We start from the raw sequence: 15,394 nt of genomic DNA, 5'->3' as shown, positions 1-15,394 counted from the left end.
ACATGTTTGATGCTGCTGGATTTCCTGTATCCAGGGATTGGTAGGGTTGCATTTAGAGACTGTCCCTTGTTGACTTTTTCAGAGCATGTTTTCCCCTTCCTTTTGCCTGAAAGAGAATTTTTGACTTGGAAGGACCTTAGCAAGCCATGATTTTATATGGGAGAAAGTGAAGCCCTGAGAGAGAGTGACTTGTTTGATTCAGAGCAGCTAGGGTTCCAATCCCCTTAATCTCTTTGAGACGCAGGGGGTAGGTGATTTCACATGATTCTTGTTGCTGTCTCATAATTCCATGGATTAAGCTGTGGAGATGTCACCTCAGTTGAGTAAATTAGATGAAAGTGTAGAAAAAGACTTATTATGACTTTGGGGTAACTCTTAATGATTGGAAAGAAAAAGGACTACTGTACTAGTCGATTATATTCTCCTAAAGCAGGCTGGCTGGCTCTGTTCCATTGTAATTTTATCTGTTCAGAATCTGAGAATAGTGAGACAATGAGTTAGCTGTGTCAGCTAAGACTGTTCATTACCTTAATACATTACCAGTGTGTAAATTAAAAAGTGATGGGACACATGGATGTGGTGCATTTATATTCACAACTGATTCATATCTGTATTTGATTGAGAAACAAGAGAAAACAAATTCTGTTAGAATATAATGGAAAGGGAGGTAAACCCAGTCTTTCATTTTATTTTTTTCCCTTTCTTTTCTTAAAGTTAGATTAAGCACTGCCCTCCATTTTCCCCCTTATGTTTGTATGCTTACAAAAATATTTAAAAAGTACATACATTCATGGAATTATATGTACGCAGAAAGCATTGATAAATGTGATTCCATTACAGATAATTCACAAATGAGGGAAGAATCAAAAGCCTACTACTCTCGGACAATGTTAACTAATATTTTATTATAGTTGCCTTTGTTTTTTGTCTGTGTATATATACACTTAATTGCTATAGTGATGCGCTAACAGTTTTGTACCCTTTCTTCTATTATATATCTTTTTTTTTTTTTTTTTTGCTTTTTGGGTCACACCCGGCGATGCACAGGGGTTACTCCTGGCTCATGCACTCAGGAATTACTCCTGGCGGTGCTCAGGGGACCATATGGGATGCTGGGAATCGAACCCGGGTCGGCCGCGTGCAAGGCAAACGCCCTACCTACTGTGCTATTGCTCCAGCCCCATCTTCTATTATATATCTTAAGTAATTTTGTTCCTACTAGTTCTTTATCCTTTGGGAGGAGGGATCCACACCCTGTAGGGCATGGGCCTATTCCTGTGGTGTCAGGGATTGATTGAATGCAAGGCCTCATACATAATTTGATGCTGCCACATTTCCTGTATCCAGCGATCTCTTGGTGAAGTGGAATTCAGAGACTGTCCCTTGTTCGCTTTTTCAAAGCATTTTTTTTTCATTTGCAGGGCAAATACTTGCCTCTTGAGCCCTCTCCACCGTCTTTGTTCTTTACCTGAAGCAGTAAGCATCAGTGTTAAGGAAGATATCTTAAGCACTGTTTCTTCCTAACATTATATCTTTTGGAAATGTTCAAACACAAAAGCTGAAAGAATTGTACTGTGAATACCTGTATTCCCACTACCTAGAATCTGCAATTAATTTTTTACTCTATATTCATAATCACATATCTTTCCATTTCTTGTTTGGCCCATCTTAAATTTTGGTTGCATTTTCTGGATAGCATAATTATTTGCTGGATAACAATGCACCCCCTTTATCAATTTTATTTATTTTTTAGGTGGTGCTGGGGATAGAACACAGAGCCTCACTTATGCGAGTCATGTGCCTTCATCACTCAGCCTCATTCCTGGCTCTCTATTCCCTGTACTTTCATGCTTATTTTCATTTTCATTTTTGTTTCAGGTAAAAGTCAGTCAAAAATGTTAAAATCTTGGATTTTAAATAAAAGCAACAGTGTCCTCACTTTGACTTTTAGATTTAAAAGGGAATAAATTGATTATAGTATTTAAAGGTTAGCAGAAATACCATTCTCTGGTCTTATTGATAGTGGTAATGCCGTGGCTTGGTCTGTAGGTGGTGATGAGTCACTTCCTCGATTCCATGGAGTGTGATTCAGGGAATGTTGTCTGCCCTTGACATGGGAGAAGGTTTCAAAGGCTGGTGTGTGTAAGACACTGGGAGCGGAGAGGAAGACATTTGGTATTTATGGGTTAACAAAGTGAAAATAGAGAAGCTCTTTAGCTGTGTGTTTCTGAGCAGTCAGTGAATAAGTAGAGGGGCAGGAGTTTAATTGACAGGATTCACTGACAGAAGAGAGTGCCCAGCATTCTGTGGGATGGCTGGAAGGGGGTAAATTGATAAGGCCTCTTCGGGAACTTCGATGAGAAAAAGCAATGAGATGCCCCCTTTTCCCTCAACTCCCAACAGTCTCTTTTCTTAGAAAGAAGGAAACAAAGAAGGTAATAATTTGGAACGTGTTTTAAGCACTCTAGGATGCGTACAAATTATTAGTTGTTTGTTGGAAGAAAATTGAGAAAGGAAAACTTTGTGTCGTATGGACATTATGTATTGTAAGCCTCCAGAGGGTAGGTTTTGGTGGTTGTTGGTTTTTTGTTATTGTTTTGCCATGTAGTTGGTTTTCTTTAAATATGTATGTGAGGAAATTAAGGCTTTTCTGTTTTCTTTGTTATTATATACAACATTTGGAGAAGGAGAATGTCAGGGGAAGGGCCTGGCAGGAACAAAGGAACGTGGGAAATTTAATGAGTAGTAGAAGTGGTACTAGACGACAGCTGTTTGCTATGTTTTGTTTTTTAAAATTGTCTACAATTCATCACAAACAATTGTTTATTTCATCTTACTACTATGTTGGAGATTTTTAATGAAATTATTGATAAATGTGTCTAAGCAAAAAAGAAACCTATGAACTTGTATGATTAAATTTATAAATGCAGGTATCTAGAACAAAGTCTCAGGAAGTCTTTTGTAATAACAGAAAGTATCATAATTGTTTTTAAAAGACTAAATGGACAGGTTGCCGCTGTTTTATATTCTCTATTAAAATACTATAGTGAGGAAACTATAGGATAATGTTTTTTAACTGCTAGCTAATACAAACACTCAAATTTCAGGAATTAAGTATGCTTCAAAGCATACCATTGCACTCCTATAGGTTGAGGTTTGGGAATGGAGTGGAGATTAGAATTTACATTTTAGGGGGCTGGAGCGATAGCACAGCGGGTAGGGCGTTTGCCTTGCACGCGGCCGACCTGGGTTCGATCCTCGGCATCCCATATGGTCCCCCAAGCACCGCCAGGAGTAATTCCTGAGTGCAAAGCCAGGAGTAACCCCTGAGCATCGCTGGGTGTGACCCAAAAAGCAAAAAAAAAAAAAAAGAATTTACATTTTAATAATGCCACACGACATCTTATAGCCTAGTTCTCCCTCTTAGAGAACCTGGCAAGCTACCGAGAGTTTCCTGCCCGCATGGGAGAGCCTGGCAAACTCCCCACAGCATATTCATATGCCAAAACCAGTAACAATGATGGGTCTCATTCCCCTGACCCTTAAAGAGCTTCCAATGCAGCACTGTTGGGAAGGACGAGTAGAGAGACTTCTAAAATCTCAGGACCAAGATGAATGGAGATGTTACTGAGACCGCTTGAGAAAATCAGTGATCAATGGGATGATGATGATTAATGAGTTGAAAAACATGGTGTCTGTATCAGCTAGTTTTGGAGTCTTAGCAGAACCCCAAACTGCAATAAAACATTCAATAATTTTCCCTAGGGATGGGTGATTTTTATATCTCTGCTTACACGGTTTTGTTTTGGAGTTTTGGGCCACACCTCATAGTGCTCAGGGCTTACTCCTGACTCTGCTCAGGGATCACGCCTGGTGGTGTATGGGGGACCACATGCAGTGCTGGGGATTGAGCTGGGGATGGTCATGTGCAAGGCAAGTTTCTTAGCCCTTGAAATGTTTCTAAAAGCTTTATTACTGCTATGGAAGAAGCATTCTATACCCCTTTAAACAGAACTAAACCCATTTAAACAGAACATTTGTAACTTTTTTTGGTGGAGGGTATCAACCCTCCATTTTAAAGCTCCTCCATTGTTGTTGTTATTATTATTATTATTATTATTTTAATTTTAATTTTTTGCTTTTTGAGTCACACCCGGCGATGCATAGGGGTTACTCCTGGCTCTGCACTCAGGAATTACCCCTGGCGGTGCTCAGGGGACCATATGGGGTGCTGGGAATCGAACCTGGGTCGGCAGTGTGCAAGGCAAAGCCCTACCCGCTGTGCTATTGCTCCAGCCCCGTCCTCCATTGTTATTATTTTAAAGGATTTTCTCCATTTTAGCTTCTAGTACCTAATACCTAATTTTAGCTTCTAGTACCTAAATAGCTCTTAGCTACATCTAGGAAACTTTGAAACATATAAGGAGGAAAGAAGATTTTAGAAATGGGACTTCTAATGAAAGTTTCTCTAGTGAATCAGGGACCCCCCAGCAGTGACATTTACCTTGATGGTCACTGTATCAGGAGTCTGCCACAGTAAGGAGTTGTCTCCTGACAGTTTGAAGAACAAGGACTGTGCAAAGTCAGATGGAGGCCTTTGCTTTGAGAAGTGAAAAAAACAAGCGATTAAAACCATCTTGTTAGAGGCACTGTCACTGTCACTCCCTTGCTCATCGATTTGCTCGAGCGGGCACGAGTAACGTCTCCATTCTGAGGCTTGTTAACTGTTTTTGGCATACCGAATATGCCACGGGTAGCTTGCCAGGCTCTGCCATGTGTAGTTGAGATTTTTCGTTGATATCTACAATCCCCTCATAATCCTGGATTCGTTTCAGATTATGGTTTTGAAGTGACTTAATAAATAAGCAAATATGAAAGGGAGCTGGTGGATTTTGTTGTTATGCATCATGTATTCCAGCAGGGTATTGCTTTTATGTAAAACATTTTCAAGGTCACTTTTGTCATATTTTTCTTGAAAGCCTGAACATGCTCATAATGAACACCCACAGTTTTAAATCTCAATATTCTTTGGATGGTGAATTTGACTGTGGGAAGGAGTCAAATGCTCTTTAGAGTTAAGTACTGGGAGGAAGGTAACTGTGAGCTGGGTAGTACCATTTGTGGTCCAAAATGAGGTGTAGGTCTGGAGCAATAGCTCAGCGGACTGGAGCACTTGCTTGGGTGTATGCTCGGGTTTCAGCCCAGCACCTCAAGGTCTCTAGGGTGTGGCCCCCAAATCAAAACAAACCAACAAGAAAATGAGGTATCAATAGGAAATAATGTGTTTTCTTCTGTATCATGTCAAATGCCTTTGACAAAGAATTTAATAGTACTTTTGAGTCAGAGCAACATTATTAGCATAGGGTACAGTTTTCCATTTTGACATTTGGAAGAATTATATTCATTTGGATGTTCTGAACCTCCGATGTGTAAAGCAAAACACCTAACACATCCATTGGCTCAGCATCACAGTACCTTTCCTATAGGGCTGTTGTAAAGACTAAATGAAGGGGGCTAGAGTGATAGCACAGCGGGTAGAATGTTTGCCTTGCACGCGGCCGACCCGGGTTCGATTCCCAGCATCCCATATGGTCCCCTGAGCACCGCCAGGGGTAATTCCTGAGTGCAGAGCCAGGATTAACCCCTGTGCATTGCCAGGTGTGACCCAAAAAGCAAAAAAAACATAATAATAAAATGATCAGATAGCTGAGATTATGTAGAAGGGGTAGCATTTCTTTAAGAATGCATTTAGGGTAAATGCTGCAATTGATTTTAGTTAGCCTAATATTGCTAACAACTATTTTATGAGAATTTATTGTCTTTTTTTGTGATTAAATTATTTTCGGCAGAATCTGATTGTGAAATACTAATCTAGCTTCACATTGCTAATAGAGGTACAGAATTTCTGTGAAGTCAGAGAAGCTATTGCATTTGATACTAGCTTCTCAAGAGTGGTAGTATTTTAACGCAGTCTAAGTTTGCTGGATTTATAATTGTACAGACATTTGGGAATAGAAAAGAATCTCTTTTTTGCATATTGAGTCTTTGATGCCTTGCCATGTGTTTTGAAGTAAAAAATAGTTTAATTGAAGATTTGGAAGATACTCTCATTAAAATGGCAAACATTTAATAATCTCTGACTTGAAAAGGAGAACTCAAACTGTGATCAGTATTTCTTATTATTTTTTATAGCAATACAACTTGGTGCCTTAATTACATGAAAAGATATGCAATTTTTTAGTTTTATGGCTATCTTGATTATTTTTAATCAATTATGATCTTAGCAAAATAGAGTTTCAAATTTAGTTAAGCATATGAACATTATTTTAGAGAGCCATATGTCACATTATTTGGTTCTGTTGGCAGGCAAAATGAGTACTTTGATCCAGGTGAATATCTTGACTCAACTGAGAATACTGAAAACAGATCTTCAGGAGATTTTGCGCAGGAAATCATAACTCTGATCCATCAAGTCAAAGGTTAGTATACTTTACATATACATTAGAGATAACACAAATACAATGTACTGAGTTTTCATGAGGTATGTAAATATTAGTGATGTAAGAAACACTGATAGTTCATTATATTACATCATTTATCAGGAAATTTCTTGAAGAGAGTTTGGGCATGGATTCAAATCTAGTTGTTCTTTGTAACTCCAATAACCTGGTACTTCAGCTCATAGGAGATTAGAAATCAAAGGGGAGAGGTTAACTGGTGTAAGAATCTGGAAGACTAGGTCCTGTGCTAATAATCTTTTAAAATTTAATTTTATTTTTATAAAATAGTTAACAATATTTATTACATTTAATATTCAAAAACCAGTTCCGGGGCTGGAGTGATAGCATAGCGGGTAGAGCGTTTGCCTTGCACGCGGCCGACCCGGGTTCAAATCCCAGCATCCCATATGGTCCCCTGAGCACTGCCAGGAGTAATTCCTGAGTGCAGAGCCAGGAGTAACCCCTGTGCATCGCCAGGTGTGACCCAAAAACCAAAAACAAAAAAACCCAGTTCCACCACCATTACCCTTCCCACCACCATATTTTGGATGTTTCTGTCCTGAGCCCGAGCCCCTGCCCCAAAGCAGGACCTAAATAATTTGTTTTATATTGTTTCTTAGGAATAAACTGCTGAAAATGCTCCAAAAAACTTTTCTTAGAGGAGAGTGTGTGAAGATTGTTGTATTTCACCCAGGGACCATTAAGCCCTTCTATAACATATTACTAATGAGTTGTTAAAGTTTGAGCCTTGTATGCTTATATACAAATGTGTATATATATCTGTAAAAATATATTTCCCGGGGGCTGGAGCGATAGCACAGCGGGTAGGGCGTTTGCCTTGCACGCTGCCGACCCAGGTTCGATTCCCAGCATCCCATATGTTCCCCTGAGCACTGCCAGGAGTGATTCCTGAGTGCAGAGCCAGGAGTAACCCCTGTGCATCGCCGGGTGTGACCCAAAAAGCAAAAATATATATGATGTAGAAGGGGTTCAAATAATGTTGATAAATTTTATCAACACGGCCTCAAATAATGTTGATAAATATATATATATTTCCCTCTAAGATTGGTTGCCTTCTACTTTGAACCCCATCAAATGTGGCGCTCTACTCTTGGAATTTGTGGCCACATGGTTCAGGGTTAGGTTTACTTGTCAGCGAGGTTCAGCTCCAGTGGAGAGCAGCCGTGGACATGGCAGCAGTTGAGTTCTGGAGGTTTTTGACTGCCAGGGCTGGGTCCCTTGGCGCGGAGAGGGGCCTCAGCCGCCCCCTCCGGAGAGCCCCGAATGAAACAACCTGGCTTGGGCTGTGATAATATTCTTCAAGCTTCCGGAGGACTTGACAGGACTGGACTTGGTGTCATAAGGGTAATGATAAGTGATCAGTAAAACATTTCTGTTGATTTGTATTATTTTATGACATCAAGGATAATAACCAATATTTGTTAATAAATATTTTACAAATTTGGATCAAATTTCTTTGTTTTTTTTTCTGACCAATTTCCATTAGTTGCAAAACTCAGTCACATAGAAGAATTTTCCTCATTGATGCTGTGTAACTAAGGCAATTGCGTAACTAAGGCATTACTAAATAATTGCATTTATTTTTTAAACCTTCATAAAGCATATTTCCAAAATAATTTTCTTTGCATCCTACAAACTAAGACATATCTTTAAAGCATGCACTTTTTCTGAAACAGTTCACTTTTATCTCTTACCCAAAGATAGTGTGATTCTTGGCAGGAAGGATCTGATATTGCAGAAAACTCCAAATGGGAACATTAAGTTAGGGGAAAGGATCGCTTAAGTGGCATTCTGATGGGGTCAGAAGTATTACATTCGCTCAATTCTGTTAAAACACAGCCGATTTAAGAATGTCTTCATATGCCTCAAATAATTTTGATAAAAATAGCATTTAGAGACTGTTCATGATATGTAAACATGACATTTAACATTTTGTTCAGAATTCTTCTTGATGTTGCAGGGCTGTTTTGGAGTTAAATTTTTTGCTTTAGATGAAGTACAGAGCTTTATACCATTGTTATATCCTAGACATAGTAAGTAAGGCTTGGCCTTGGAGAAGAAAGGTCTTTACTTAGAGGCATTATCTTTTCCCCTGACAAATCAGGCATGTCAAGTAGGGACATAATTTTTTTTTTCCTTTTTGGGTCACACCCGGCAATGCACAGGGGTCACTCCTGGCTCGTGCACCCCAGGAACATAATTTTTTAATTCATGAAGCAGGTGGTTATTTTTTTTTTGTTTTATTTTGTTTTTCTGCTCGTTTTCTGTTTTACCACTGCTTTGGCTTGGGAAAGCATGTGAATACAACAAATTAGTCTATGGAATAAGTTGAGGGTCTCATATTTTCAAGAAAAAACAGGTTGAATGTTTTTAGTAGTTCCTTCTTCCTATCCATATATATAATCTTTTAAGTGGAATCAGATTTAAACTGAGATTAAAAACTATTTTTCCCTCTTCAGAAAATTATTTTCCATCACCTGGCATTAGTTTGCACGAGCGATTCTCAAAAAGACCAGCCAGACGAGACACAAACGCAGCTAATAGGAGCTCAGATCCAGAAGTTCACAGGTACTGTTTAATTATTGTATGCCTGTTTAACTCCTGGGAAGAAACCTCAGAACAGATATGGGAAGGTGCTGCCTGTAGACTCGCTCACTGGGGCTTGCTGTAGAGTCCAGCATTGTATTTTGTTACCATAGGTAGTGAACCAGTGTGCTTTGCTTTGATGAAATTGATTATTGGTAAAGTCATGTCTTAGCATTGTTGAAATGTATAGGATTTTGAAGTTGTTTACTTGCATAACTTTGATTCTGCTATGTCTGTAGTAATTGCCTTCTGAAGTTGTCCATGGAAGAATGAAAAACAGTTGTCCAGCCACTGAAATCATGGGTTGCTGGTCAGAAATGGCTGTTCTGAGGGCAGCCGGATGAAAACACATGTCGTCTTCTACTGGCACCTACCCAAACAGCTGGTGCGCCCTGTCTTGTGAGATGAGTTGAAGCCATGTTAGAATGAAGTAGATCACCAGAGAAAAGTTTCAGGTTACACAGACTAGTGATTTGAGAACCACAAAGGCATCACCATCACTGTGGTGGTGTTTCACTGCAGATGTGTTTGTGGAAACTGCCATATAGATGATGAAACCAACTGGTAGCAGGTTTCGTTCGCTTCTTTCAAGACCTACGATCTTTATTTCTAATTCCACTCATAATAATGGGATTACGGTATCAGTGTGCATAGCATAGTTATTTAAATATAACATGCCTTTATTATTTTAGGAGTATAGATATGTCTCTGACTGACCTTCAGAGTAAGCAAACAAACAAACAAAGTGTGCTATATGAATCAGAGGAGGTAAGTGCATATTATTTTTTTTTGCTTTTTGGGTCACACCCAGCGATGCTGAGGGGTTACTCCTGGCTTTGCACTCAGGAATTACTCCTGGCGGTGCTTGGGGGACCATATGGGATGCCGGGGATCGAACCCGGGTCGGCCGCGTACAAGGCAAACGCCCTACCCACTGTGCTATCGCTCCGGCCCCAAGTGCATATTATTTTTGATGAGAGATTATCTTATTGTTGATAGACTAATGGGAAAAGGAGCTGGTGATTGGGAGTTAAAAAGTCAGAACAAAGTATCAAGATCCAGGAATCTGAGTTATGAAGCTCTTCAAATGATTAGAATTATCAGCAAGGTTGCAGAGAGAATGCTGACCAAAGACAGAACTATGCCCTAAGAGAGACAAATCCTTGAGGTTGATAGCTTTGGAACTATATCAGTTGTAAAATTGATCCAAATTTACAGTACTCAGTATTCATTCTAAACATTACATTGTAAACCTTGTGCATAGTATATTCATTTTTCCTTGTTTCTTCCAAAGCAGCCATGTAGGGTGTATTTTTTTTTAATGTTTGTGGAATGAATGCAGAGGAGCTGAATTTTATTTTTTGCCCTTCTCTTTGCTGTAGAATATGTGAGAGATTCTAAGAATATAAACTAGCAAAATAATGGGAAAATGCTGGGTTTTGGGGGGATTGTTTTGGGGCCACACCCCATGATGTGGGGCTTACTCCTGGCTCTGCACTCAAGGATCACTCCTGTTGGGTTTGAGGGACCATATAGCGTGCTGGAAATCGAACCTAGGTGAGCCGCTTGCGGGCCAACACCCCACACTCTGCGCACTCTCTCTCCAGGCCCTCAAATACTGAAGTTTTTAATTTTTCTGTGTTGTATAGTGGTTCCCAGCTAACATCTTCCCATCCTGACCCCAACATTTCTTTGCTAATTAGAAAAACTGTCATAACCAGCCAGGTAGGAAGAAAACTGGCTCTTGTTTTAGAAGTGTATCAAGATCTAAAAGAACTGCTGATTTATTCAGAGGGTAAAAATTTTGGTTAGCGGAGAAATTTTAGAAACATTTTTTATAAATTGCATCAGTATTTTTGCTTGTTAATGGTCATATTTTTTTAAACTTAGAGATGGGTTTATTAAATGCATTTTAGAACTTTTAAAAGAAATTTTATGTATATATTTTTATTTATCAAAGTAGTATAATCAGCTTAGGAAATTTGATAATTTTCAAAGAACAATCTTGAATTGAACCTTTTTCTTTTGCCACACCTGGTGGTGCTTGGGGTTTACTCCTGGCTCACTGCTTAGGGATTATTCATGACAGGCTCAGGGGACCATATGGGGTTTTGGGAAGCATTCTACCCACTGTACTACTATTTCCAGCCCTGAATTGAACCATTTTATGCAAAATATTCGATCATTTTTTTTAATCTTACATATGGTATTTTAACATAGTTTCTATCATTATATATGCAGTTTGAGATACTTTTTTCTCCACTGCCTCTCCTGGCAGTGTTCAGGGCTTACTCCTGACTCTGCTCAGGGATTGCTCCTGGCAGTGCTTGGGGGACCATTTGGGTTGCCTGGGATCACCACATGGAAAGCAAGTGCCTTATCCCACTGTACCTCTTTAGAGGGCCTTATTTTTTATTTTTTCTTCAATCAAATAATATACCTTTTATGTAAAATGCTATGTCTCCTTTATGATTAAGGTTTTTAAATATTAACATTTTTCAATAGTGGTTTTCCTTGCTGACTTCCATAAAGTTGGTCACCTTAATTTAAATGCTTACACATTTTCTCTTTGACTTAAATTATCATGAATTCATTTTCTCTTCTGAGATTTTTTTTGTTTTTTGTGGGGCTACACATGACAGTGCTCAGGGCTTACTCTTGGCTTTGCACTCATGATCACTCCTGGCAGTGCTCAGGGGACTATATGGAGTATGGGGGATTGAACCTGGTCGGCTGCATGTAAGGCAAGTACTCTACCCGCTATACTATCACACTGCCCCCTCACACTGCCCCCTCTTTAGATTACTTTTCAGTTATTTTAAAAGATATCACTTAGAACTTACTTTTCTTACAAAGACAAGATAACTTGTTCTTTGAGATGAAGTTCCAGAAGTGGGGATGTTGATTCAATGTTAGGAAGTTTTTGACTATCATTAGTTAGGGCTCAAAATTTTTTTTTTTTGGTTTACATTTTACCATTAAGAGGATGAGTGTAAGATGCCTTGCTTAGGAAGTTTACTGAAAGTTCTTGTAGTTATCTTTGTGCAATAAAAGTAATGGGAATGATTTGTCTTCCATCAAAATTCTCCAGCCTGTGGTCAAAATAATCGATGCAAATGACCTACGACATGACATTGAACGAAGGAGGAAAGAACGCTTACAGAATGAGGATGGTCACATATTTTGCATAAATAATGCTGCAGACAGGTAATCGGTGAATGAGAACCATACTGTTATCAGGGAGATTTTGGTTTCAGCCTATTTCTAATTTTTTTTGTTACAATTTTTATTTTAGTGTGGGGGTTTGAGTCTTCAAAGCCATTTTATGTGTTTAAGTTACTTCTTTTTAAAGGTTTCACAGTTACTCAATGATCATTGTGTGATATGTGATTTAAAATCAGTTTTGGGATAGGTGTGTATTTGAGGCTATTGCAATTCTAGAGAGGAATGTAAAAGTGTTTTGAATATTAGCAAGAATCAGGACCTGCAAGTTTATGAACTAAATTTGGCGCAAGGTAAATAAAAATCTGGTAGATCCTAGTATTCTTTGAATAGTACAAAATCTCCTGAGGTTAGTAGAGGTTCTCTTTCCTTTTCCTTGTCAAGAATTCTTTGGTAATCTTCCAAGAGACAGAAACAGGTGTAGTAGGAAATGCAAAGGAGACCCGAATTTGAATCCTGCTTCTGACAGTTTATCAGCTGATCGATCTTGACAACCCTTCCATTAGTCTCTGGAGCTTTTTTATTTGTAAAACAAGACTCACCTACTTATGTCTGTAAAGATGAGAAATAACAAATGAGCTGACACACGTGAAGTACTAACGCCATGCATACAAATAGATATCATTGTTCTTCTTTTTCACCTGTCCTCTTTTCAGGGGGAAGGGAGGTTTAATCTGGATTCACCCTCTCTTTTTAGTTCTGAGGCTCTGGGATCTCATATGATTATGGGTTATCATGAGTGAGGCGAGATTTCTACTCTGTCTAAGAGACTTCTGATGTTTGGATCTCCAGAAAATGGGCATACATGGATAAGCTGGCCTGGCTAATGCCAGTCCTCTTTCCACAGTCCTTAGTGTCAGCATACTAAGATATTTGGGTAGATTTGTTTTCTTTGGTTTTTGGGCCATCTCTGGTGGTGCTCAGGGCTTATTCCTGATTCTGTGCTCAGGGATCACTCTTGGTGTGGCTCAGGGGACCAAGCGTTGTTGCCGGGATAGAACCCGGGGTGACTGCCTGCAAGGCAGGTCACTTACCCATCTTACCACCACTCCTGCCCCTATTTTCACTTTTTAGAATAATGTGAACATTGGGTTTGCTTACCATTTTGATGACCTGTTGGACAGTTTGCCACAGCAACTACATCATTTTATATTCCCATCAGCCGTGTCTGAGGCTTCCAGTTCTCCATATTCTTCCCAGCACTCGTTATTGTTCATCTCTTAAAATAGTAATACCATGAGGCCCAGAAGATGGCTTAGTAGCGCAAATGACAAAAAGGACTTGCCTGACAAGTACAACATCATGAGTTCAAACCCTGGCAAGATCCTTGGGACTTGCTGTGATCCCAGCAGGAAGGGTGTGGGAGATGACTCGGTGGCTTTAGAGATGCCCAGGCAAGCCAGAGGACTCATGTGCTTAATATATTACCCCAGTGCAGCACTGGGGTCATGGCTGCCCCAGGGGTTGGGGTGCCAGGCAAGGGAAAATTAAAATAATAATACCAGTAGTCCAGAAACACTTGTCATTCCCTATATCCTAATTTAATTTTCTTGTTAGAATAAGAACAAAAATTCATCCCTTTCTAAGGAAATTTTGTTCAGTAAAAAGTCTTGCTTCACTGAAAAGAAATGAGAAAGTACATGTTTTGCATCTGGGAGGCCCTGGGTTTGATCCCTAGAACAGCATGCCTCTTCTTTAGCACCCCTACAGTGTGCTAAAATGGGGCACTCTGGTTTCTGGATAAAGAATGCAGTGTAAAAGTTAGAAGAAAACATACATTTGCTCCTCAAATTTAAAAAAAAAAAGAGTAGAGTCATGTCTAGCATGAAAAGGCAGACCTGTCAGGGATTCTTAGTCGACTGCTCTGATGTCCTCTCCGTATTGTGTCTTTCTCTTGATTCAAGATGGAATGTGGGGTCCACCTTTTCATCTTTCCTCGAGAGACTTCCCGGAAATTACACATGATTGCTTCAATGGTGGTGGTCAGAATCTTATCTCAGGGACTAGTGCAGGGATAAAGAGTTTCTCTGACTTGGGAGTTCATGTGCCTAGTTAAAAGTCAAGTGTCTAAGGGTTAAATTGGTTGCAGGAGCAAAGAGATAGCTCAAAGGGTTTTGCATGCCGGAAACCTTAATTTGATCCCCAGCACCACATGGTCCCCAGAACATTGCTCATGGCCCCCAAACAAAAAATTATGGTATAATAGTTATAATGGATCTTGCCATTTTAAGTGTACAGTTCATTGACATTAGGTATATTCACAGTGTTGTACAAGTGTTACCACTGTTTCCAAGATCTTTATGTCCTCTCAGACAGACATCTATATCAACAAATTATAACTCCCAATTATTTCCCTGCTCTCGGCCCCTAAAAATCTATTCTTTCTCCATTTTTTTTTTTTTTTTGCTTTTTGGGTCACACCCGGCGATGCACAGGGGTTTCTCCTGGTTCTACACTCAGGAATTACTCCTGGCAGTGCTCAGGGGACCATATGGGATGCTGGGATTCGAACCCGGGTCGGCTGCGTGCAAGGCAAACGCCCTACCCGCTGTGCTATCGCTCCAGCCCCTATTCTTTCTCCATTTAAGAATTTACCTACTTTAGATATTTCATATGTTTAACTCATACAAAATTTGTTCTTTGTGGGGAGCTGCAGTGATAGCACAGCGGGTAGGGCGTTTGCCTTGCACGTGGCCGGCCCGGGTTCAAATCCCAGCATCCCATATGGTCCCCTGAGCACAGCCAGGGGTGGTTCCTGAGTGCAGAGCCAGGAGTAACCCCTGTGTATCGCCAGGTGTGACCCAAAAAAAAGCAAAAAAAAAAATTGTTCTTTGTGTCTAGCTTATTTCACTTATATAATGGTTTAATTCACATTATATCATGTATCAGAATTACATTCTTGAAATAGATTTATTCATGAGCTTGGAACTCTGGTACAGTAGGTAAGGCACTTAGCCTGCACACAGCTGACCCAGGTTCGATTCCTGGTATCCCAGTTTGATTCCTGGCACCCCATATGGTCCCCTGAGCTCACCAGAAATGAATTATGAGTGCAGAGCCAAGAG

General features: G+C 39.7%; 1 protein-coding gene across 6 annotated transcripts in view; it reads left to right on the top strand.

Moving 5' to 3' along the window:
* The window catches only part of BCLAF3 (BCLAF1 and THRAP3 family member 3), a 54,201-nt gene that overhangs the window by 20,726 nt on the left and 18,081 nt on the right, over window positions 1-15,394 (top strand). For all 6 annotated transcript variants that reach the window (XR_008627351.1, XM_055122236.1, XM_055122235.1 and 3 more), the window contains exons 5-8: window positions 6,367-6,479; window positions 8,981-9,089; window positions 9,800-9,875; window positions 12,199-12,314. Coding sequence is in view for 5 of the 6 variants with exons in the window: in XM_055122236.1 (XP_054978211.1) it covers window positions 6,367-6,479; window positions 8,981-9,089; window positions 9,800-9,875; window positions 12,199-12,314 (414 nt within the window). In the remaining variant the exon portion in view is untranslated. The remainder of the gene's footprint in view (window positions 1-6,366; window positions 6,480-8,980; window positions 9,090-9,799; window positions 9,876-12,198; window positions 12,315-15,394) is intronic.

Source organism: Sorex araneus, chromosome X (genome assembly GCF_027595985.1).
Source record: "Sorex araneus isolate mSorAra2 chromosome X, mSorAra2.pri, whole genome shotgun sequence".
Lineage (NCBI taxonomy): Eukaryota > Metazoa > Chordata > Mammalia > Eulipotyphla > Soricidae > Sorex > Sorex araneus.
Note: the sequence above shows the minus strand (reverse complement) of the source record. Positions and strands in the feature narration are given on the sequence as shown.